Source organism: Apteryx mantelli, chromosome 3 (assembly GCF_036417845.1).
Source record: "Apteryx mantelli isolate bAptMan1 chromosome 3, bAptMan1.hap1, whole genome shotgun sequence".
Taxonomy (NCBI): domain Eukaryota; kingdom Metazoa; phylum Chordata; class Aves; order Apterygiformes; family Apterygidae; genus Apteryx; species Apteryx mantelli.
In genome coordinates, this window is record NC_089980.1 from 118854089 (window position 1) to 118878617 (window position 24529).

Sequence of the window (24529 nt, forward strand, 5' to 3'; positions counted from 1 at the left end):
TAAAAATATTATACTTTTTAAGCATAATATTTAAAACATTAAGTACTTTTATGTTTCTCCTTTCACTTCTTTATTTACAGTTCTATGGGGTATATTATATATCATACTACTAATATGACACAATTGCCTAGGTTTCAAACTTTTCTCACTCCTGTATTTCTAAATATGGCAGATGGTAAAGGAGTGAGTACTACTGGATTTATTCTCTTATTGATGAATGTATATTCATCAAAAGAGAAAGAATACACACCAAACAGGAAATTGTCACTTTTTAAAACACTTCATACGCCAATAATGCTAGATAAACAATAACTATATGCAAAGATCAAAATGGCATTTCAGTTAGTGGAACCATCAGTAAAAATCAAAATCTATCGGTTTAACTATGCAAACTGTGGAGAAGTAAGAATTTTCAAAGAATTGTTAAATGAAAGGAAGATAGAAGAAATTATATGCACAATATAATTGTAAGTAAATATGCTTGTCCAATTCATCTAGTTATATATACACGATAGGGCTGTTAACTACTATCCTGTATAGTGTAACATAATGGTACAGAGTTACCACGTTTTGCTTAGTTTTGCTTTAGCAACTGTTGAATAATAGAGGGACAACTTAATAAAATGGAGCCAGTGTGAGGCCCTGAGGGTGAGATTCATCTCACCTAATTTTAGACATGAGCAAGGCAGGCATCTATATCTGAGTAAGCTATTCAGTGTTCCCATTCTAGTCATGAGAGAAACAGAGGCTTTAAGGGTACAATTCACCTGGTCTGTTTAAGATACCTTCTTCGGGATGAAATTAATTACTCACTAGAAGTGCCTGTTTCTCTTAATTGACAACAAAGGGACTCCATGAGAATAGGCTCCGAGTAGATGCCTACCTTAAAGATATCCACATTTGGTCAGATGAATATCATCCAGAGAGCATTTTCTGGTATCTTATGTTCATTTAAAAGTTATGTCTTTCTTAGGCCCATTCTTAAATACATATACATTCATCATTATTTACTAATGAACGTCTCAGAAAATACATTTTGATAATCAGCTACTCAAACAATATTTGAATGTGTTCCATCACAACTTGAAAGGAAAGTTCCTAAAGCTGTCATTAGATTGACATGCTAGGCCAGTTTTTCAGGTGGTGCAAATTGAAAGAAATCGGTAGAGCTAGGACAATTAACACCTGCTCAAGAGCTAGCCCATCAACATGAGATGTCATCTTTTCAGCTCTGATGTATTTGCAACACTAGTACACCTAAATACATAGCATTTTCTAAAGTGTGACTTTGATGTTTTGGGTTAAAGAAAGTAAAGCAGGAAATTTCAGGTAGTAGGTGGCTCATACACTAACATTTTGATGACAGGAAAGCATTTGTGGTAAAAATAATTTTTTAGGTCAGTGGACAAAATGATAAATCAGAGTTTTAAATACAAAGCTCAACAGCACAATAACTGATATTTCAGCCAAAAGATAGTGTTCCTCCTACACAGTGGTTAGGGATCCTGGGATGATAGTAGGCTGTAGTTAAGCAGCAGACCTGATAGATGACTAGGCTATGTCTAGGAAAGAAAATGATCTAAGGGTAAAATGTTGTGTAATATACATTATCTACTTGAATACAGTGGGAAGATAATTAACAGGGAAGGATGTATGTTACTTTTAAGTGACAAGACAATGGTGGGTTACCTATTTATCATCAAAGGTGTTTTTATTTTAGTTGCCTGCTGTTCTCAAGATAATCATAATTCATATTTATGCTTCAGTGCCTCAAAAATTAAGTATATCAGAGTATCAGCTTTTCAGTGTAAAAGTAAGGAATGTCACTTAAGCTTTCTATTTGAAAAATTTCCATCTTGACTGTCTGCATAAAAGGAAGTAGTTAAGGATTACTAGATAATTAGTTTGTGCTATTTGAATAGCAAATGTTTTAATACACTAATGATCATTTTCTAAAGTGAAATGTACAAACAAATCCCACATTACTTTAAATATTAAATCTAAAACCTGTTGCCAAGAAGATATTATTCATTAGAAACTGCTGCTTTTATGGGGCACTTCTTGTAACTATGTCTGATGGGCAGTCAAATGTAGAAGAAGGAACATCGAAGTAGTTAAAGAAGCAGTGAGCTACATCTCCAAAATAGCCAGTGCCTTCAAGTTTAGGATGAGACATCTAGAAACACTGGTGAAGTCAGCTCAAACCTGAGTTTAGCAGGATACTGAAATGTAGGGTAGGAAGAAATATATTATCTTAGGTCACCTAGAGAACTGTTCAGGTATGCAGTGAATACTCTAGGCAAACTTTTGGAATGTGAACAATTTGGGGGTTTGTTTTCTAAATAAGGGGTTTTGTGCTTGTTTTTACATGAATGAAAGTCATGTAAATGATCACCAATGGGAGGAATGTGTTATGCTTTGCCTCCACAACAGTGAAAAGTCAAAATATGAATCACGTACTGTATGAGTGAAGACATGTAAATTCCTTTTGAGTAGGTGAAGCAGGGTGAAACTATAACATTTTTTATTCTGTTTGTTTGGTTATATCCTTTTCAGCTGTCCTGCCCGTTCAATCCTAAAAAGAAGAAGAAAAAAGGGTGGTGGAGGAGAAGAAAATGTGGAGCATGAATCCTGGATGAGAGGGGCAGGAAAACAAAATATTTAATCAAGCTTCATTCCTCCTCGTTTAATTTTTGGCCATTTCTTGCATCTTCTACTTTGCATTTCTTTAACAGCTCACTATTTTTCTCACGTTCTCCATGCAGCACTTAATTTGGAGGAAAAGGATATTTATGTGTATTAATTCATCTGCTCAATAGCACAGTCTGGTGGGTGCTGAGCTCTCTGGCCTGCTCTAGCGAAGCACCTGTGCCACTTATTTACTGATCCAAAGGTTTAAGCACTGAATTAGTTGGTGTATTAGTTAAAGGTAGTTCTGGAAATTATGTTATCCTAGCAGCTTTGTATGAACCTATGTGCCTTTTCTTTGATTCAACTCTGTAAAATCTAATCTTGATTTCATTTCATGTTTCTATGTTACCTAAGATTTAATCTTTAACCGGGTACCCACCTTTACACTGTGCTGTTTAATGACTATTTGTTAAATAGTGAGTATTTGAGGGGATTGATTATATACAAATTTGGAGTAAAACGCCTATTCTACCCCTTCCTAATTCTGTAACCTTTGACCCAAATTGCAGGGTTTTTTTATTGGGGGAAGCAGCTGAATTTTTCTCAAAAAGAAACAATTTGGCCAATTTAGGTGAAGAGCAGATGAAGTCATTATGTGCCCTATTTCAGTAAGATTTAGAGTTGCATGGACAAGAAATATGCAGCACAGTTTAAAAAGAATGCCAGATATTTTTATCCCTCATCCCAGCAAAAGCATGACTATTTGGGTATTTTTGATTGCAAAGTTTGTTCTTTGTAGCTCCTGGGACATGATAGGTAGGGAAATTATAGTGAAGGGTATGTGGGATAGCTTTAAAGAGCTGGAAGCCTTCAGCCATCTGAACATAAATGCACTCTTGTGTTGCACTACAAAAAAGTGAATAATTTGACTTCTTATTGCACTTTTCATCCAAGGATCTCAAAGCACTTTACAAACGTTATTTAAGAAAGCCTCACAACACCCCTGTGAGGTAGGTATTTTAACCCCATTTTACAGATGGGAAATTGAGACACAGAGAAGTTAAGTGACTCTCTCCAGGTCATACAAGGAGTCCCTGGAGAATAAGGACTTGACCTTTACGTGATTAATTGCATGCTCCCTTTGTTCCTACCACATACGTATTGAAACATAGTTTGGCAAAATAAACAGCTTTTTATATTGTTAGTGTAATGACTCATGCAAAACAGCACCTTCTTTTTGAAAAGGAAAATATAAAGCATTTAGTTTGAGAGATTCTGCAGAGAGAGGCAATGATACTTCAGTAATAGCAGCTACATTCCCAACAAAGGCCAAAGAGTTCAGAAACAAGTTTTTCTAAATCTGTGGTCTGTGTATCAAATTACTCACTTTCTCCCAAGCACGGGAAAACACGACGGCTATCAATCTGAACCTATGTGGTCATATAGGCTTTCTGTCCAGATGGACTGTTTCATTATCCAGGCAGCGTCGCCTGCTTTAGAACACTTTGCTGCTTTTGCTACTGTCACTTGTCAGTTCCTAAGTGCTCAGCATATGATACCACTGCATTACCATTTTTCTCCTTCTAAGCTGTGAAGTGAGATCTGTACATGTATCTCCACATTACACAAGTATTTTAGGAGTATGGGGTAGTTGGTCTATGAGAAATATGTAGCAAGACAATGTTGGCACAAATGTATCCCAAATCTTAGAATTTTTCAGCAACATATTTTGGGGGTTTGTTTGTACATTGCCTTCTCCTCTGGAAAAATTCTATGAGTAAGGAAACCAAAGAGCTGGAAAACAGTGTGCTTCCAGCGGTTTCTGAAATGGCTTTGGTTTCTTCTTCACTCCACACTGAATAAATAAAGCACACATGCAGCTCTCCATGGGCCTAACCAAAGTCTCTAAAAAACTGAACATTCCTATTGACAAGGGATTTGGACATCCCTGAACATCCCTGAACAGGTCACTGAAGTTGACCATGTGCAATTCTTTGTCTCTGCAAAAGTTCCTGAAGTTCTTTTACAGCGAAGATACTTCAGGTAAAGACCAAAGCAATTTATTTTTGCAGTAGCTGGTATCTTATATGGATCTTACATTACCTAATGAAAGAACTGTTCACTTATTTATTTGATGCACTTCAATTATTCCATTATATCTATTTTTTTTCACTCCTCCCAGTCAGCTCACTACACATAATAATTATAACACTGGGCTTTACTGTTTAGGCTCTCCTACAATAATTATAGTATTCAAATAATAACCAATGCTCAAAGTAAAGTAAATGAAGAGTGGAAGTCATTAAGCACGGCAAGGAAGGTCTGAGCTAAAGAACACAGCACATCACTGTAGGATTCAGTGTTATAAAGTAGGAGTGAGGACAAAAGAGCAAGCCTGTACAGACTTTCAAATACTGTACATAACTTGCTGGCTTACTGTATCTTCTCTTCTTTTTATTTTCTTTCCATCACATTTTGATCTTTCCATTTCCTCTTTTTATCTGGTTTTGCTCACTGGAAAAATAAGTCCTGGTGTTTTTTTTCCCCTAAGGACTAAAAGGGATCCTCACAGATCTGAATTTATTTCCTGTTGTGAAGTGGTTAATTACATAAAAAACCACTCCTTGTTTTTCCTATTTTCCCTCTTAAAATACATTTGAAATTGTAAAAATGAATTTTCATGAATAATTTTGGCATCACAGCATTTATGAAGATTTAGATTTTTGTACAAATCAGATTTTGTACAGACATTTTGTATAAGCAAATTTGCATATAATCAATCCTCTCAAATACTCATTTTCTTTGCTTATGCGATCCTTCTGATCTGTTATTGTGCCTTGTCTATGTCAGACCTGCATGAATAGCACCCTACTCTACAAATATTCTTATAAACTATTGGCAGAATACAGAAGTTCTTACTTGGCTTATTCCCACTAATACCACAGAATCAGGCACAAATTTAGATAAATAGAGACAGAGAGCATCAGATAATCCAGAAGATGGCTAGGATTGCAACATCTTTTAATATGAGGTCATTTGTTCAACATCCATGTTTTCCCATCTTCAGTTCCTATGAGCTACCTGACAGTCTCTGTACAGTTTTGGAAAAGGATCATGAAGATACCTGATAGAGCTTCTCTGACAAGGCTATGGTTGTGATTTTTTTGTTTCTAGTGACAGACATTGCAACAGTTTCTTAAAAATTGTTTAGATTCTGACTCAAGCTGGTGTGCCCAGCTTATGTATGATTTCTGATTTTCACCACAAGATGCTGCTTGCCTTTCTTTGATCTTAGAGCATCTCACATTTCTACATGCCACCTTACACGGTACTGGTGTCAGAGAATTACAGAATAATTGAAGTTGGAAGGGACCTCTGAAGGTCACCTGGTCCAACCCCCTGCCCAAAATAGCGCCAACTTAGAGCAGATTGCTCAGGACCCTGTCCAGTCCAGTTCTGAATATCTCCCAGGAGGGAGATACCACAGCATCTCTGGGCAGCCTGTTGCAGTGTTTGACCATGCTCATGGTGAAAAATTCTTTCTTAATTTCTAATCAGAATTTCTTTTGTTACAACTTATGTCTGTTGCCCTCATCCTATTGCTGCACAGCTCCATTTTCTCTTTACCCTCCCCTTAGGCAGTTGAAGACAGGAGTAAGATGTCTCCTTAGCTTCCTCTTCCTCAGACAGAACAAACCTATTTCTCTCAGCTTCTCTTTGTACATCATGTGCTCCAGCCTTTTTGGTGGCTAACCACTGGACTCCACTATTTCAAGTCTTTCTTTTACTAGTGAGCCCAAAAATAGACATAGGGATCCAGATACAATGTCATAAGTGCTGAATAAAGGGGAATAATCACTTTCCTCAGCCTTTCAGTTACACTCTCCAGCTTCTTCATTCTGACAGCCAAACAATACTTTCAAAAAGTTAAAAGTCAATGAACACGCTAGGGAAAGGGCATTTTTTTGCACATAAGCAAAAAATACTTTTCAGTTACCTACTGGGATTCTTCTAAGTAGATAAGGACCTGTTGAGTATGAAGAGTCAGCAATATTTGGTATGAAGGCATATGTTTAGGTTTGAGAAAGAACTTGCTGAGAATATTTGTGATCAGAAATGGATATGCCAGGTTTGCAAGGGCAGTACAATTTAGCCAGTCATCTGGTTGGTGTTTCTTAGAACTGTAATCAGGTTCAAGCAGCCCTCAACTGTTTTAACCTGGTTTCTGGCTGGGCAGATAATGAGATGGCTTTAGCTGATGGCTGATGCTTATTTGATCCTACTTTTGCTTCCCAGGAAGTCTATATGAGAGAGGGAAGATATTTTCTCTCAGATATAGGCATAGAATGACTCAATGGAGTATCTAGCAGTTTCTTGCTTTCTCTCAGCTTTCTACAGCTCAGCAGGGCAGCAAGCAATAAGGCAGCCATAGCCATTCGCCAAATACTGTGATACAGCAGGGACACAGCAGGGGAGCAGAGGACCAGCTGCACCAAAGGGAGGACACCCACTCAGACAATTTTTGATACAGAGTTTCTCATGGGGCTACTCCAAAGGTTGCTTAGGAGACAATGACCCCTACCTAAACCTCTCTCTATGACCATTGCCTTGCAAAGGATGCAGCCTGGGAAAAAACATTTTCAGTTCATAAACTAACATTTTATTTTTCACATTCTACTCTCCAAGAGAGACAGGCTGGAAACTGTTACTGTAGGGATATGTAATCACTTTTCACTGATTTTGATTCAGTTTTGATTTGTGACTCAACGCAGATATCCATATTTCTGACTCAATTGCATCCATCCACGTCTCCATATAAAATAGTCATATAGACTCCATTTATAGGCAATGAACAAAGACATGCATCCTGGAATGTGATTTATACTGTCCTGAGGTAGGTATCTAAAGTAGACTGGATGAATTGTTCCCCAGAAGTGGCTATTTCTCTTGATTGGCTATAAATGAAGTTGAGGGTAACGAAGGACCTCCTTGGTAACCAGCTTACATAAAGACATCTACATGATAGATGCCTTAAATTGGATGAGATGGATCCTATCCCAACTGTTTTTACTCTGAACTTTCAAACTGCTCTTTGCTGAACATCAACAATATCTCTGACACAGAAGGAACTGCAGGGAGGAAAGAGCTACCTGAAAGGAGCTACCTTTGGGTTGCGGACAAAGACAAAATTATATAGGTAAAAGCTGGTGTCAATGGGACAGGATGGATGCTTTGGGTGGGATGGATGTTTTGTGCCTATATGAGTGAAGTGGAGGTAGTTATATCTTATTGGATGAATCTGATCTCCATTATAAATGTAATTACTTATTTTGGATTGTATTTGATTTTCAAAGGAGTCTCTTTGTGCTATGATAATATTCTGACCTGTCTGCCAGAGGGGCACATCTTAGTATCGCTCCAGAGGATGAGAGAACTTTTAAATATAATATTCCTGAAATTTCTTCTTCTCTCTCTTTCTATCTCCTCACTGATTTCAGTGACAACGGATCTGGAAAGACAAAGACTTTTATGTGCATCAGTGACAGACCTTACTTCATTTGAAACATTTCATGAGAGAGAGGCTAAGGCTTTTTATTAGGGGTTTGTTCTTTTTCCTTATCCCATGATCCAGCTTCCACATTTCCCTCATTTCCCGTGGTTTCAGTGACAGGGAAGGTTGAATAATACTCCCTAAAGTAAGGAGGAAGTAACTTCAAAGGGTGCTTTACCTCTTTGGTTACAACCATTCTAGTATAAACTACTCAGGGACAGCACACCAGACCAAGCAGTGGCACGTGATCATTCATACCGTTAAATTGTTAGTAAAGCCCTGGCATGGTTTTGACTTGAATCACCTAGCATCCTTCCAGACAAAGTCCAGGAACAGTGCAGTGATGCTGGTTAGGGAGAGTTCCCAAGGGGCAGTTTTGGATGTGGTCATCCTATTTTTGGAGGTAAAACCTTAGCTGTATGAACACAAGCCATGTTGCAACAGCTGGACTCAGCTTTTAAGTGAGTGGACTCTAGTCCATTTTATTCACTCATATAGATGTAGTCTTTGATTCTTGTGATTGAAGAGATGGGGAACAAGGCAGGAGAATCTGGTGGTGACTCAGTGGTATAGCTCTCAGCAAGCTACAAAGAGTCTTTATTATCTCCTATTTATTTGCCCTCTACACTATGTGTACAGATGGCCTATGACACTGGAAATGTTTGGGATGGAGATTAGAGTACCTGAGTGGTAGCCTTGCCCAGAGACATGTCAAATTCAGGAAATGTATGCTTTGGTAGCAGAGCAAAAAAACCCTTTTTTTTTCTGCTATTACATCTGCAAAGACATTTCCAGTGAGACTGTTCCAACTCTCGGTCCACCTTAAGAATGCACAGTGCCATCATTTAGAAACTGTCAGTTCCTCCTTCCTATCAGTGATTTCCCACTGTTGTTCAGATCTGCACTGGGTTAGCTGTCCTGATGATGAAAGCTTATGTCTCATGAGGAGAAAAATTTCTCTGGAGAAATATAGCCACCTACATATATACATATATTTATATATATTTCCAACTAACAATATACCTGCCATGTGTGATGGCAGTCATGGAGCCTACATTGACCTGGTTGCTAGAGCAGCACAATCTCAGTGCATGATATTCTGGCTGGGACACTTACTCCAGCTGGCCACACAGAAACAATGAACTTCAAAGTGGAACAGTCAAACAAACAACTACAATAGCCAGTTTTGCAAGATACACATACATACATAGAGATACAGAGAAAATCTTACACTGCATAAAACTAGATCCTGAATCTGAATCTGGTCTCATGATGGTTCAATTCAGGAATTGTTTTACTGGAGTTCACTGCAGTGGTAGAAGTAATGTACATGAGATCAGAGCCAATTCCTCTATTTCTGCCTGAAATACTTTTTATTTTTTTCTTCAAGTATTCAGTATACAATTCATACTGAAATCACTTTAACATATTGTTCTCTCTCAATTGCATCTTGCATGATTATTTTTAGGCTCTAGTCTCATTAACTTAAATTTCTGCACATGGAAGTACCTGAGCTTCTTAAGAGTCAATAGGATTAACCTATCCAACATGAACTTGTTCCCTCCGTCCCTTTGTATGTGGTGCTGTATTATGCTTTACGACTTCAAAATGAATTTACTAAATGGAATTGCATCAAATACTTTCCTAAAACTCGGATAAATTGTGTACATTATTTCCTCACTGCCTACCTACCCAGTGATGTTCAATATGTGCATTTCAAGCAAAACACACATTTGCAAAGGACGGTTATCCTTTGTTTTATCAATACATTACTATTACTTTTAATTTTGTATTTCTAAATAATTATTAATTCTGGCTCATCACTGTTTGTATCCTCCCCACAGATAAAGTCAAGTTTAAATAGTCTTGGGTTTCCATATTATAAAAAATCTCAGAGAGTCAACATTTATTGAATGCATTTTTAAAGAGGTCTGCTGATAAAAAAATCCATCAACACAGTATAAAGACGCAATATTGCAAAGGATCTTAAGTTATGTCACAAAATGAACTATAAGAAAATGCTCACACATTAGGGAGAAGAAAATATAATTATAGAATAGGGTAGAGCTGTATTGTGCTGCATTGCATGTGGGTGTGAAATGAGTTATATGTAAAATCACCATTCTTCCTTAAAGCCTTTTTATTATTATTTTAAGGATTCTGCACAATGTTAATACAATCTAGATTGCTGCTTTCATATCTTCCTCATTTCCTACTTTACCAGGAAAGAACCCCAACAGCATATTTCACTTACTTTGCAGTGCTCTCATGCTGACCTCCTAACCATTTCTTTGTGTCTTTCTGCAGTCTGTTTTTCCTATGTAAGTCCTGTACTCCCTTGGAGTTGGAACTTATTCCTCTCATTTCTATGGGAGAAGACTCTTCAGCCATTGAAACAAATTCTTTCTTAAACTCAAACTTATCTTCTAATGGGAATTTCAACAGTAATCACTTAAAAAAAAAAAAGATTTTTAAAAATATCAGCAGCAATTTCTACCTCACTTTCAGATTGGACTTCTCATGTGACATGTTGTATAGAAACAGTCACATATTTATTTCTCTTGGGTGACACAATGATACCTATGTTCATTCCCTGCTTAAACCTGGGAAACACCTCAAGTCAAAACTCAAACCCTGATCAACTACTCACAGATCTGTTTCTATGTGTATCCAAACAGTCCCAGCCTTAAGAAGCTCTGTACCTATACCTCATTTAAGTCTCAAAGTATTCCAGATACTGGCTGTTTTCACACCTAAGTTCCCAGAGGGGTCCAATTCAACAGGCATGCTCTAATACACACCTGATAGTCAAAGGCTTCCCATAAACCATTCTTTTGGCTGCCTTGCCTTAATTTATAGCCAAAGGAAGAACTGCCTCTTTCTTCTTTCATTTTTTCATGCTTGCCTCCCTTTACCTACCAGGTAAAATAAATTGTTTAGCACATCACTTGCTAAAGAATTATAAGACTAGGACTAAAACCTTTCCCAGTTCAAGTGGATTGAATACCACATCTCCCCGAAAAGTATGCAAGTCATCACACCACAAGCCAGACAGAAGGCAGGCTCTACTAGGAAGCAGAAAACACAAGAGTAGCATAAGATCTGCACACATTTCTTTTCATGCTATTTGGGTCATGCAAAAATACACTGCATTTATTGTACTTTGTATACAAAGGCACTCATCTACGAGAAAGAAATATGGTTTCTGATCCCTGCTCCCACAACTGATTTTATAATCTAATATTAAGCAGTCAGTTCATAAAATGGTTAGAGTGTCCTTGGAGCAAATACAAGAACCCAGCGTGTCCTGCTTTCCCAGAAGAATGACCCCCCTTTGGTCTACTGCTGTTTCTGAATTCTTTTCTAAGATTCACATCTTAGAAAAGCTTAGAAAAGATACAGCTTCAGAAGAGTGCTTGAGAACATTGCTTATGCAAAACAGTCTCCAGTCTAGCTACTAGCCTTCTCTGCTAGGAAAGAAGAAAAAGTGGTATTGAACTCCTGCAACACCTCTCTCACTCAACTCAGGTACCCGAGTTACAGATAGGGGCAGAGTTTCCATTTCATTCTGTCCTGAAACATTTACCCCACTCCATCAAATGTAGGAAGATTCTTGACTCCCAAGAATGTATTCTAGTTTATATTCACATAAAAGTCACCCTTTTTGGCTATATTTTCAGAGAAGTATGCACACAGATTGCTCTCATTAGATAATAACAAACTATAATATAAACATAAGTATATTTTTTATTTTTAATTCCAGCCCTATTCCTAACAATCTGGTAATAATTATCAGTCATTCTGCATTTCCACTGCTACTTTATTAAATATATTTTGTGCTTAATTATCTGAGGGCAAAGTTTTATTCAACATATTGCAATGCAACACAAAACAACTTTCAACCTTCAGTTGGATGCCAGCCTTTAAAGTTGAATGATAGTTTTAATTATTGGAGATGATAAAAAAACAGCTAAGGGTTATTCTAAAAAGATTTTGGTCCAGTGCTTTGCAGGGTGTCCAGGAGGCTGCTTAGCTGAGGTATCTCTTTATACAGACTTCTTTTAAATATTGAGGCGGTTGGTGAAACTAGGGATTTGATATATAAGATACAATAGAAATCAGAAGGAAAACAGTTGCATAGCACACTTTAGAAGTGTATGTGTCAACCACATAATCTCATCACATATGCTTTGAAAAAAGTAAGGACATAACCCTAGCCTGACGTGGGCCTGTGCAGATTTGCAAACACTTCTATATTATGTGATTGGAAACATTTATGCCACACAGATCTTTCACTTATCCCCTTCAATAATCCATATCTAAGGAGTATAAGGAAGAAAATTCCTGCTTGCCTTTTTTGTTTGTACTGTTTCTTAATTCTAAATTCAGCTGTTTTACAACTGTGGAGTATCTTTGGCTTTACAACAACAGTGCTGAAAACTAGACTACTACTTACTCTTCTATTACTAGTACAGCATGCAAAATGAAGCTTTTGGGGTGGCAGAATCATCAGATTGGTCAGTTCAGCTAATCAACTCACATCCAATGCTGAACTGTCAATCCTGTTAACTGTCAAAACTTTCTCCTACGGAGCTACCCCAAATTTCTGCTAAACAGTAATATTTAGTGCATAAAACATATAATATCTGGCAGGAGTTCCTTAGAAATAACATGAAAAAAGCTCAACGACTGGCATTATGGGTACTTTATATGCTTAATGTTAGCGATTGACTATTTTCAGTACTTCTGTATGAAGCCTTTATATGCCAAATAATTCTGAGGTTTTTAAGAACAGGAGTGACCAAAACCAGCTTAATTTCTATAACCATTTCAATGGCCTTCCCTAATTACTATTTTACATCCTTAACCAAACTCCTTGAGGTGGTTTCTTTCCTAACATTAGCCCTCTCAGTCTTCTGATAAATGAATTGGCCTTCATAGTTTACTAATTTGGCTCCCACAGTCTGCTTTCACAGAACATTTGTAGAATAAATTAATTCATACACGGGAAAGTACTTCTTATGATATAAAAGGACTATGCCATGTATGGTATAGGTGACAGAAGAACAAAACTGAATTGTTCTGAAACCCATAACATGAGGAAGAAATGCTTGCTTAATAAAAGGTATTCAGGCTTAGGCAAATATGTTTATTACACATCACTGCTTTTGTTTTAGAAGAATGTATTTTTTCATATTTTTGTTTGTATTTTTTAGTTAAACGAAATTTCTGTAACTTGAGGCATTCAGCAGAACTGCAAATTTGATTCAAGAGAGTAGATATGGATTGGAAGAAAAGATCAATCAGTCTGGAATTTTATTTCATTTTATTATCTCCTGGAGGAACTGTTATAGTGCAAAATTAACTCCTACAGCAACCAAATAAGGTTCTCTACTTTTCAGGGTGAAATGTTGCCATTTGTATTCATTCAGCACTCTTTAGGACAACTATTTCAGTCCAGCAGGAATTGTGAATGAATGGGGTCATCAAAGTTTGTCCTTAGAGCTGCATTCTAAACACAAGAGGAAAAATTGGAACCTGTAACACTGACCAAGCAAGACTGTTTTGAATATTTTTAAGAATCATTACATCTATAGCATCAAGAAGGATTCATGCAGAGTCTGTAGTCTCTGCGTAAGCTGCTATGCAAGTCTGGACAATGCAATCTTGGAAGCACCACTTCTGAAAGGCAATGGAATTCAAATAGATAATATGAAGACCTCACTTTTGTACATCCTGAGAATGTTTCCCAAAGTGCCATATCCCAGATCTGAGACTTTCTAAGATAACATCAAGTCATGATGTTTGCAAATATGGATGCAAAGAGCTGATATACAATTGAATTCACTATTGGATCTTTAAGGCACTATATGGCATAAGCAACAGTTTTTTGGTGCTGTTGTGCCAAAAATAGTAGATCATTGGGAAGGAACTGTTTTCAGAGAGTCTCAGTGAGAATAAGAACACAGTTCTAGCACTACAGCACCTTTATTTTGAATTTCTTCTCCAATCTACCTTACTCCAGAAAGAAGTAATTTTACTATATCATCCTGCCAGACAACAGATGAAAGAAGCAAAGTCAAGGATCCACTCTGCATTTTTTTTGCAGACAGAAGGATGCAATGGAAATACAGAAATACACAGCCTCTATGAACCCTCTTCTTATGGACTGCAATCTGCAAGAATCTTAAGCAGCACTGCTGGGATATATGGTTGCTTTCCAGACCTACTTCTCTGGTAAGATTACATAAAGGTCTGGGCACACATAAGCACCAAAACAATTTGACATTTCAATGGGCCCAACATCTCATATTCAGCTAATACTGAAGAGAAGAGTCAGTGAGTTAAAACCAAAAGCAACCAAACACACACATAAAATAGATTCAGAGATGAAACAACATTAAAATCAAGTGTGTTGCTGAATGTGTTGCACGATGCTCTCACTAAGGCCTTTAAGTTCAGGCTGTGATCACCCTAAGCATCCCAACACCCTCTACAGAATTTCTGCTGACGTCAACACAAATCATGTACAGCAAAGGTCTATAATCTGTCTCATCAAAGGTGAATAATTTCTTTACACTGCATAAAGCTATAATTGAATCATTTGCTCTTGAAGGATCAGATATTTCATGTTATCATTTAAGGCCTTCTGTTTGTAGGAAAAGAGCTAAGTATGTAAACCCCCAAATCAGAAGGATACTTGAGTACATTCCTAACTTTAAACATGGAAGTAAAAGTGAACAGGACTACTAACTGTGTAAAGTTCTGCATAAGTTTCTAGGCAGAGCCTGAAAGGTTTACTGAACTTCAGTGTTAAACATTCACATAGAAGGCGTTCTTTTAAAATGGTTCTTCAAAGGGAATGAAAAGTTATGTGTGACATAAGCAACACTACCTCATGTAAACATAACTCTGTTGATCTAAATAAAGTTATTATTGATTTATCCTGATGTAAATGAGCTCAGTATCAGGCCGCATCTCACTTCAGAGAATTAAAAATAATCTTTAAATGATGCCATTAACAAATTATACTGTAAGCAGCAAAGAGCAAATACCTTGAGCGTAGAACATACCAACAAGTGAAAGCTTCCTAAATTAACATAACATTCATGTTTAAGCAATCAACCAACCAACCATCCAACCAACTAACCACAAACATATAATAAGTATAATAAATAGATCTGAGCCTTTTCCACAAGAACTGGAGGTATCCAAAGGGTATTTACTGGTTAGCTCTTTCCCCATCCTACTTCACAACCTTGAGGTTTTCAGTTCTGAATTACTTGTTTCAAATTCGTTTAATTATATTATTTCTGAAAAAAAATTAAGTGAAAACATTTAGTCTGAATGTCTCTAGATGAAATAATATTAACTGCTAAAAATCAAGACATGTAGCAAACTATATATTCATATCTTCAGTGCAGAAAGAAGATATCAATTAAAATTGTCTTATGCAGTGGTTTGACCCAACCACTTCCATGCTTGTGCACTTTGTAACTAGACCAGAAAGGCAACTTTATCATCTTATCTAGAAAAAAACCATAATGGCCAAGGTAAAGGTCTTCCAGTCACAGCTCTATTCACTGTTTTGTTCTTCATATTTGTATTGGTGAAGTACCCTAAGCACAGTATTTTTTTCTTCACAGAATCACAGAATGATTGAGATTGGAAGGAACCTTTGGAGATCTAGTCCAACCACCCTTCTCAAGCAAGGTCACAGAAGGCTGCCCAGCACTGTGTCCACACGGCTTTTTAATATCTCCAAAGATGGAGTCTCTACAACCTCTCTAGGCAACCTGTTACAGTGCTCTGTCACCCTAAAGTAAAAAAAGCTTTTTCTTAGATTCAATGGAACTGCCTGTGTTTCAGTTTGTGTCCATTGCCCCTCATCCTGTCACTGGGCATGACTGAGAATAGTCTCCCTGTGTCTTGTTTACTCCCTCCCATCAGATATTTCTACACACTGATATGATCTCCCGTGAGCCTTCTCTTCTCCAGGCTAAACAATCCCAGCTCTCTCAGCCTTTCCTCCCGTGACAGATGCTCTAACTCCTCCATCAGCTTCATGGCCCTTCACTAGACTCGCTCCAGTAGCTCCATATCTCTCATATACCTGGGAGCCCAGCACTGGATACAGCACTGCAGGTGTGGCCTCATCAGGGTTGAATAGAGGGCATTACCTCCTTCAGCCTCCTGGCAAGGCTCTGCCTAATGCATCCTAGTATACCACTGGCCTTCTTTGCCGCCAGTGCACATTGCTGGCTCATGATTGACTTGGTGTGAATGGCAGCACAACCCTCTGGTGTGATAGCCACTCCTCCCAGTTTTGAAACATCAGCTGACTTGCGGTGGGTACTCTCTGCCCCATCATCCAGATCATTAATGAATAAGCTGAATAGTATTGGACCCAGTACTGACCCATGGGGTACACTGCTAGTGACTGGATTCTGACTAGACTTCATGCCACTGATCACAACCCTCTGAGCTTGGCCGTACAGCCAGTTTTCAGTCCAACTCACTGTCTGCTCATCTTGCCCATTCTTCAGAAGTAGAAAAAAAGAAGAGCTCCTATATTCTTTTATAAAAGAGATGAAATGATACAGTGATAGAGTCTATTAGCGCAGGGTTAAAATTTGCTTCCCCCTAGTGAGGCTGGCATATATTTATTAAGTCCTCTTCAGCCCTGGAAAATGCACTTCTTTCCATTTACATTGTTTTAAATAGCGAAATGCTGTTTTCTGGCTTTTTATTTAAAGCTATAATTTTCTTCTATTCGATGTTTTGCCTAAGAGGTACATGGGAGTCTAGCTCTCTGCTCTGATTAGTACTGGACACTTACTCTGTTCACCAAATAGATGACTGCTTTCCTGCTGATAGTTTAAATAAATGAATATGATTAGTGGTCAGCAGGCTGGACAGTCCACCTTGCTAATACATATCTGTCTTCCTTATTTTCCGAGGATGTAGAATTTCTTAAGTTACAAGGACAGTTGGAGAGCTGTGCGCTACCACAATTTCCTCAGCGCATGTGATCCTTTTACCTTTAGATTGGTGTTTGTGTCTCCTCTTGCTTAGAGGGACATGCATAATTGCTGCAGAAGCAATTTGATGAAGGGATCAGGAAGATAAAGTAGAGCACTAACAATGCTAATAAAGCTTGTAGGTGGATTTCAAATTATGAGGGCCTGTGTGTCTGAGTCTAGTTCATGCAAGTGGAGGAAAAAAGAACCATTTTACCAGATTATTAAAAATAATTGTCCAGTTTAAAGACATGTGAAAACAGGTGGAACATCTCTCTCTACTTTCATGTGCTAACGCTTATTTTAAAAAAAGCCCACTGTATCATGCCCCCTTGAATATGTACTGCTATCTATGTCTTACAGCTATTTTATTAAAAATTAAGTGCAGTACCACATATTGGTATATTATATTTGTCAGCTACCTTGACTTTATTAGACCATGAAAGGGAGTGTCTAGCAGATGTCCATATCTTGGCGATTCACCTTTTAGTAAATTGCAGTAATTTTTGTAGCATCATCTCTGAAATGGATTTGATTGATGTATCAAGTTTCTTTAGATCTAGAATCAGCCTGACTCCTCCTGCCCCTGGGGAATTATGAAATACCTGGAGTACAAGCCATCTTGAATGTCTTCATGTGATATAGGCTAAATGGTGCCTTGGAACATCTGTTCCGGTAGCTCCTCCAACGGAGATTTCTTTCTATAATAGAAAAGCTTTGTGAAACAGTCTTTGGGACCCAGATACCTGAAGTGAGCTCCTCTGAGAAGGAAAAAGTACTTCAGTTTGCCTTGCTAATCAAATGTGCCCTTCAGATTTCAAACCAAAGATTTTCAGGGGTAACTGTCACAGATAAAGGAAGCTCCAAAAGCAGCCTTTTCTCTTACTCCTTCATTCATTTACTTCCCATTTGGTTTGGAATTTACAGGTTAGGTTATCTTAACAAAGGTCATCTGTCTGCCCTTTTTTCTAAGATATAAGTGAAATTGGATTCAGCTTTTCTTTAATGGGTGCTGTAAATAAGGGCTTTTCAAGACTACTGTGCTTTTTGATAAGGTAGACGGACACCTGTTCTTTAAAGAAATTTAGTACATTTAATAGAAGTTTAAAGAGGATATGCTGGCCACTAATGGGGAATTTTAAGCATTAATTTTAATTCAATGGATTATACACAGAAATATGAGCACAGAATCTGGGACTCGGATCTAAAAAGTCCTTTTGTTTCTTTAATTGGTATTGTAAGATTTGTAAGAGTGCTGCTTTAGGGTGCTTCTGTATCTTCCAAGTCCTTTAGCTCACCAATGACTAGACTGGAAAGATGTGATTTTCAAAAAGGCCAAAATGGTTTGAAAAAATGTCCCAATATTTTCAGTAAGAATTATGTACCTATATTGTCTATAATCTTTTGAGAATTCCATTCAAAATTCACTTTCTGTTTTCAGAAAGTATGGGCAATGACATGCCAATGAGGTACTGGAGTTTCACAGAATTTATCGTTTTCTAACAGAAAACTGAATTTGGTTTAGGAAATGGTATCTTTTTTATCTTTTTCCCTTAATTCTTGGCTTTGTGGACCTATACTTGCTGAGTGAACTCTTCTATCACAGATGCTAAGATTTTAATTATTTTGTCCACCTAGACTATAATTACAGAAATTTTCTGAACTGCTATGAGCTACAGGGCAAGTGACAGAAACTTTTATGAAAACTGTGCAGGCATCCTACTCTCCAGAGGATAATTCTGCATTTTGTTTCTAAGGAAAAGAAGAGTAAGACACATTCAGACTACCTGCCAAGGTGCCTTAGAGGGTGGATGGTGGTTTAGTACAATATTTAAATTGAAGCGAGCAGTGAGTGATTCAGACAACTAAATTCAGAGCTGCTAGACCTAATTTTCCCATATACTCAATAGATAAAGGCAAATGCCATATTCAGACCACCTATTTTTAGACCCCCTAACTTTGGTTGTGCTTCATTTTCCTGGAAAATAAATGGTCCAAATTCCACCAGAGTTGCTTTTGTTATGAGCAGAAGAAAAAGAAATGACAGGATCCCTACCAAAACCAATAGAAAATAAACTATCTAAGAAAACCTGCTTTATTAATTAGCTTTTAGACCTCACCAAGAACAAATTCTTCTATCAAACCCCACTCCTTGGCATAAAGAATGACATATTACTTTCCTCATTAATTGCTAGTAACTCTACCTTGTGAAACAGCTGTGCTATAATTGGGATTGTCCATATGGTGATTAATACATTGATTCTGAAAAGATCATAAGATAATTTTCTTATAAAACCTATTATCATCCTTCCCATTTTATGAGCTTTTTTCCTAGTGGATAATATTTTACATAGAATATATATAAATATATATTTATCCATAAACATATGTTTTATCACTGGAATACCATGGGATCCTAAGAAAAACTTGACCTGTATGAATTTTAATTCTATGTAATATGCAAAGCAGATAATACAGGTACCTCTGTAAAATTCTTAACTTGCAGTTCTTAACCACAGCCTACTATATATGGAAGGAAAGCAGTTAAAAATCAGTGTTACCCTCTATAGGTTGACTAGGACCACTTAACTGCATGTGTAACTGTGCTGGAATAAGTAAAGCACTGTGTTTCATAATGTCAGTAGAAGTAAATTGAGTATCAAGCCTGCTGGCTTGCCAGAAGCAATTTTCTTGAGCTCTTGTGTTTTGTTTGAGTTTTTTTTCCTTAAATCATTTTTTACAGTGTAGATTCAAAGTTTTTCATTTCAGCCCAAACCACAGCAACAGTTTCGCCATGACCTAAGCACCAACAAGCTCAGTCATCATCATCTTTTAAAGAAACTGCTAGACTTCCTGCACTTGCCCATCAGGATAGCACTAGCAGTTACACACCAGCTTGATCTAAGATAGCTTCTCTTTCAGGTTCTGAAACGACAGAGTTCTCTGCAAAAGGAAATGGCCTCCCTGTTGCATCAAATTCTTGTGTAACTTTTCAGATCAGCTATTTGTGTTTTACCAATTTTGTTGGCAAATTTAAGCAATTGAGAAAACGCTACAGATTCAGGTATCTGAGAAAATGCTTATAGCCACCCAGCTGGCCACCATCTTGCCTGAATGGAAAGAATACTTCCAAAGCCCTTCTCTAAGATTTAAGATCTGACCTTACAGAATGCTGAAACAAAAGTCATACAACTTTCATACCTGGTTGCTAAGAGGAATCCAACTGAGGAGTGCTGAAAGCTTTTCTTATATTTTTATTGGTTAGAAAGGTGAATCTACCCAACCAAAAACGTGTTCCCTGGAAATGGGAACAAAATACTTTTTAGATAGCTCATTAATTTTTGCATGATTCTTTCATTTCACCCCAGGGCATTATGATGTCTGTCATCAGCATATGGACTCTTGTGTAAGTGGGCAGCGATTATATATTTTAGAAAATACTAGTTATATAGAGTCCAATATCCCCAAAAAGAGGAAGGTGAATAGGTTAATCACAATGCTACTACATTAATTTGGTTACTAACAGGGACATATATGTTTAAATGGCATTGATACCATGGTATTAAAACCAGAAAATATGAATTTTAGAAAGACTTTATCTATGTAAACCTTTCACTCTCTATATTTTTAATATAATCAACTAAAGTACACAACATCCAAGTCTCAAAGAACCAAAGTATATTGTAACAGTTCATTCTGAATAGTTTCTTGGTGGAAAAAAATTGGAGGGCAAAATTTTCAAAGGGAATAGGCCCATTTTTGCTCACAAAAAATTATCTGCAAACTTGTGACAGAATTTATGTGGGCAATCACTGACATTATGTAAGCAGACCCAGCAAATACACTTGCAAATGATCAGTGCAGGCATCCAGCTGTAGCTGATGCTTTGCTTGTACCTTTGTGAATATTCTCCTGGTAACTGCATGCATTAATCCATTATTTGGATTACATTTTTTGCAAGCATTTTTAGCACAAACACACCTCCACCCTCCTTGTTTGAAAGCGCTGGTGTATTAAAAAATATTTGGAAGACAGACATTAAAATAAATGTTAAAAGAACACAGTGGGGTATATTTTCAGTGTGGAGCAGAGAGATTTAACTGCATGACTTCCATTAGCTTTAATGAGAACTGCACAGCTAAATCCTCACACACCACACTGGAAGATTAACCCAGAAAACATACAGTGTTTACTTTTTACTAATACTCTGATTATTACCACGTTCTTCCTCCTCCTCCTCCTCTTCCTCCTCCTCCTCTTCTTCCTCCTCTTCCTCTTCATCCTCCACATCTTCACCTTCCTCTTCATCCTCTTCTTCTTCTTCTTCGATCTCTTCTTCTTCTTCTCGATCTATCTCATCGTCCTCCTCCTCATCACCTTGCTCCTCATTGTCATCAGAATATTCTTCTTCTTCTTCATCCTCTTCCTCTTCTTCCTCTTCTTTTTCATCCATCTCCTCTGTGCCATCAGTTTCATAGCACTCATCTACTGAAGAGTTGTCTGCTTTAACCACAAAGGGTTTTCTTTTGGGAGCTGGTTCTTGGGGTTGCTTATCTTGTGTTTTTCTTTTTTTTGCCAAAGGACAGCCATAAACACTGTTCAAAAATAAAAGATGCATATTATTACGCTATCCTGCAGATTTCTGTAGGTCAGATTGTATAACTTGTATCATTTAGTCATTTATTCTAATTCTATACCATGATTAGTTGTTATTCTCAAAATACATGTTTTCAAACTGAAATGCCGCTTAGGCAATAATGACCAAGGGGCAGAACACTTACAAAACCTCTGAACTTGCAAACAATTATTATTTGCCTGAAAATGTCACATGCGCATGCCAGCATAACATTTACAGAACTAATACAAATCTGTGTTTTTCTTTCTCATTCTTTTCTCTCTTTTGCATGTTCCACTCTTTGTTAAGGCAGATGAATGTAGTTAAAAAATAGCAAACTTTTACTACTTGTTAGCTATTAGTACAATAATCAGAAAAAAAGCAATACCACATAATTTTGTAACAGTCAGTAAGGTTTTGATTGTGTACAATTAAGATGTGTTCTTGTGTTATGAAAACAGGACTGCATTCTTAACGCTGTTGCTGTTGTTATTATTAAAAATAATGAATTGCTCTTAAATTTTCCATTGTTCTTCCCCATTATATGCCACAAGGCTAAATAAAAGGGAAAGAAAGCTCCCTTACACAACCAAAAGTAACAGTTTTCAGGGCCAGCGTTAGAAGTGTTCTCACATTGAAAAAATCAAACATTAAATAAAATCCTTTGCCAGTGAAGAAAGTCAAACTTTTCCAAAGCTAAGTACCACTTGCGCTCTGAACATTTTAATACAGCGTAACATTCCACGATAGCCATAACAACATTTCAGAGTTTTGGACAATTGTACTATTTTTCTATTAGACTAGCCACCTATTTCTCAAACGTTGTATAACCTGTGTTTGTTGAACGTGATCATCCTTGCATAACCCCTATAACCTTCTACAGAGGGTGATCGCACACACTAATCACTTTTTAAAAACTTTCTCTTTGAATTTCTTTATTGTCCAATTGTAAGTGCTACTCAAGCCACATTGCTTTTTAGTCTCTTTCCTGTGATTGACTAGTTTTGCGACATTTAAACTGTTCTCACTAGTCCTTTCTGTACATCAACTTATTATCTCCTCTTTACATTATATTTTCTTACATCTTATCATGATTACAAACCACTGAGGATCTTTATCATTTTCTTCTCTTCTTATAATGTTTCATATTCACAGACCACTGAAAAATAGGGTTTGTCACAGCACTTAGTACCATAGACGTGTTCTTTGCGGTGTCTGCATGGTCTTGATCTTGGCCAGATTTAATTGCATTCCAGTAGCTATGCATCCCAATTACTTTACCTGCTACTAGGTAGCAAGCAGTCCATTTTATATAAGTGCCTAACTTCACCACTGTCTTACTTAAATTGCAAAGTTCTTGCTCACAGGGGGGCCGGTTCAGTTTGCTTATCATACACACCTAAGGATCATATGTAGTCACCGAACATGGGTATGCATCCTGGAAAACCTGCCAGGGAAGAACTCTCTGCATAACATAGGCACCACTAACTCTCTGTGTAGGGACTGTAGGTGTCTCTAAAGTATAATTCGGTGTGCCTAAATTAGACAACAACCTTCATCCATTAACACTATCGAGAACCAATAAGAAAATTTTGTGCACCTCCTTCTAGTCAGATTCCAGTCCTCCTCATCCGGGAGCAGGTGTGTCATAACACTATATATAGTTTGCAGAAATGGACACCAAAGCGAGGCCTAATGGTGCAGGCTCAGTATAGCCAGAGGGGGAATAAACCCACAGCCTCCAAACCCAAGCAATGTTCTCCAGTCAGCAGGTAGCGTGGTATATGCTGAGTAAGAGCACCCCTTTCTAGAAGCTGAGCTCCTGTGCAGCTGGCTGCAAGAAACTCACAGTCTGATACTACACAGCAGGTGAAAAAGAGCCCAAACCTTTTCTACTCTTAGAACACTAAGCCTGGGAAGGGAGGAGGCCTAGGCTTCTGGTGTCTTCTCTTCAGACTATGTTTCTATCCAAAGATTCTTCAGTGTAAAACTTATTAATACTCTGGAATCCTTGTTCCTAGGTTCCCACTGTTGCTCTCTGCCAAGTCATAATCCTGCCTCCTGCCTGTGATTCTTATACACCTAGTGAGGACAAAGTTGCTCAGATTCAAGAGGAAAGATAGAACATATCTTCATGGAGAACATCACAGAATCACAGAATGGTTGAGGTTGGAAGGGACCTCTGGAGATCATCTAGTCCAACCCCTCTGCTCAAGCAGGGTCACCTACAGCACATTGTACAGGATCATGTCCAGGCGGGTTTTGAATATCTCCAGAGAAGGAGACTCCACCACCTCTCTGGGCAACCTGTGCCAGTGCTCTGTCACCCTCACAGTGAAGAAGTCACATCCCACATTGTCACAGTCAGGGCAGAAATGGGAGTTCAATCCCCATCAGTCTATGTAGTATCTAAAACCTGGGACAAAAGAGAAACAGTATTTTTGTAGTTCTGATGACATCTGACTTATTTTAGAGCTTCCCCTGGTGATATGGAAAGACTTTAGGAGCTATCTAAACTATCTAAATGGAGCTCTGAGAGAAGGCAGGGAAGTTTTTTCTCAGAACAGGAATTTCCAAGTGTGTGGAGTGTCCAAAGAAATGGCTGGATAATTAGAGAGGAACCTGTTTCAGGCAGGTGACTAACAGAGGCTGCAGTCCTGGAAAACAGGATTGAATCACTGCCTGGGGCTTAGGTGGATTTTAGAAACTTGC

At 37.6% G+C, this 24529-nt stretch overlaps 1 protein-coding gene across 1 annotated transcript in view; it reads right to left on the reverse strand.

Moving 5' to 3' along the window:
- Positions 1 to 24529, reverse strand: part of MYT1L (myelin transcription factor 1 like) — a 130808-nt gene that overhangs the window by 83309 nt on the left and 22970 nt on the right. The window contains exon 4 of the mRNA XM_067294830.1: positions 21421 to 21797. Within this exon, the coding sequence (XP_067150931.1) occupies positions 21421 to 21797 (377 nt within the window). The remainder of the gene's footprint in view (positions 1 to 21420; positions 21798 to 24529) is intronic.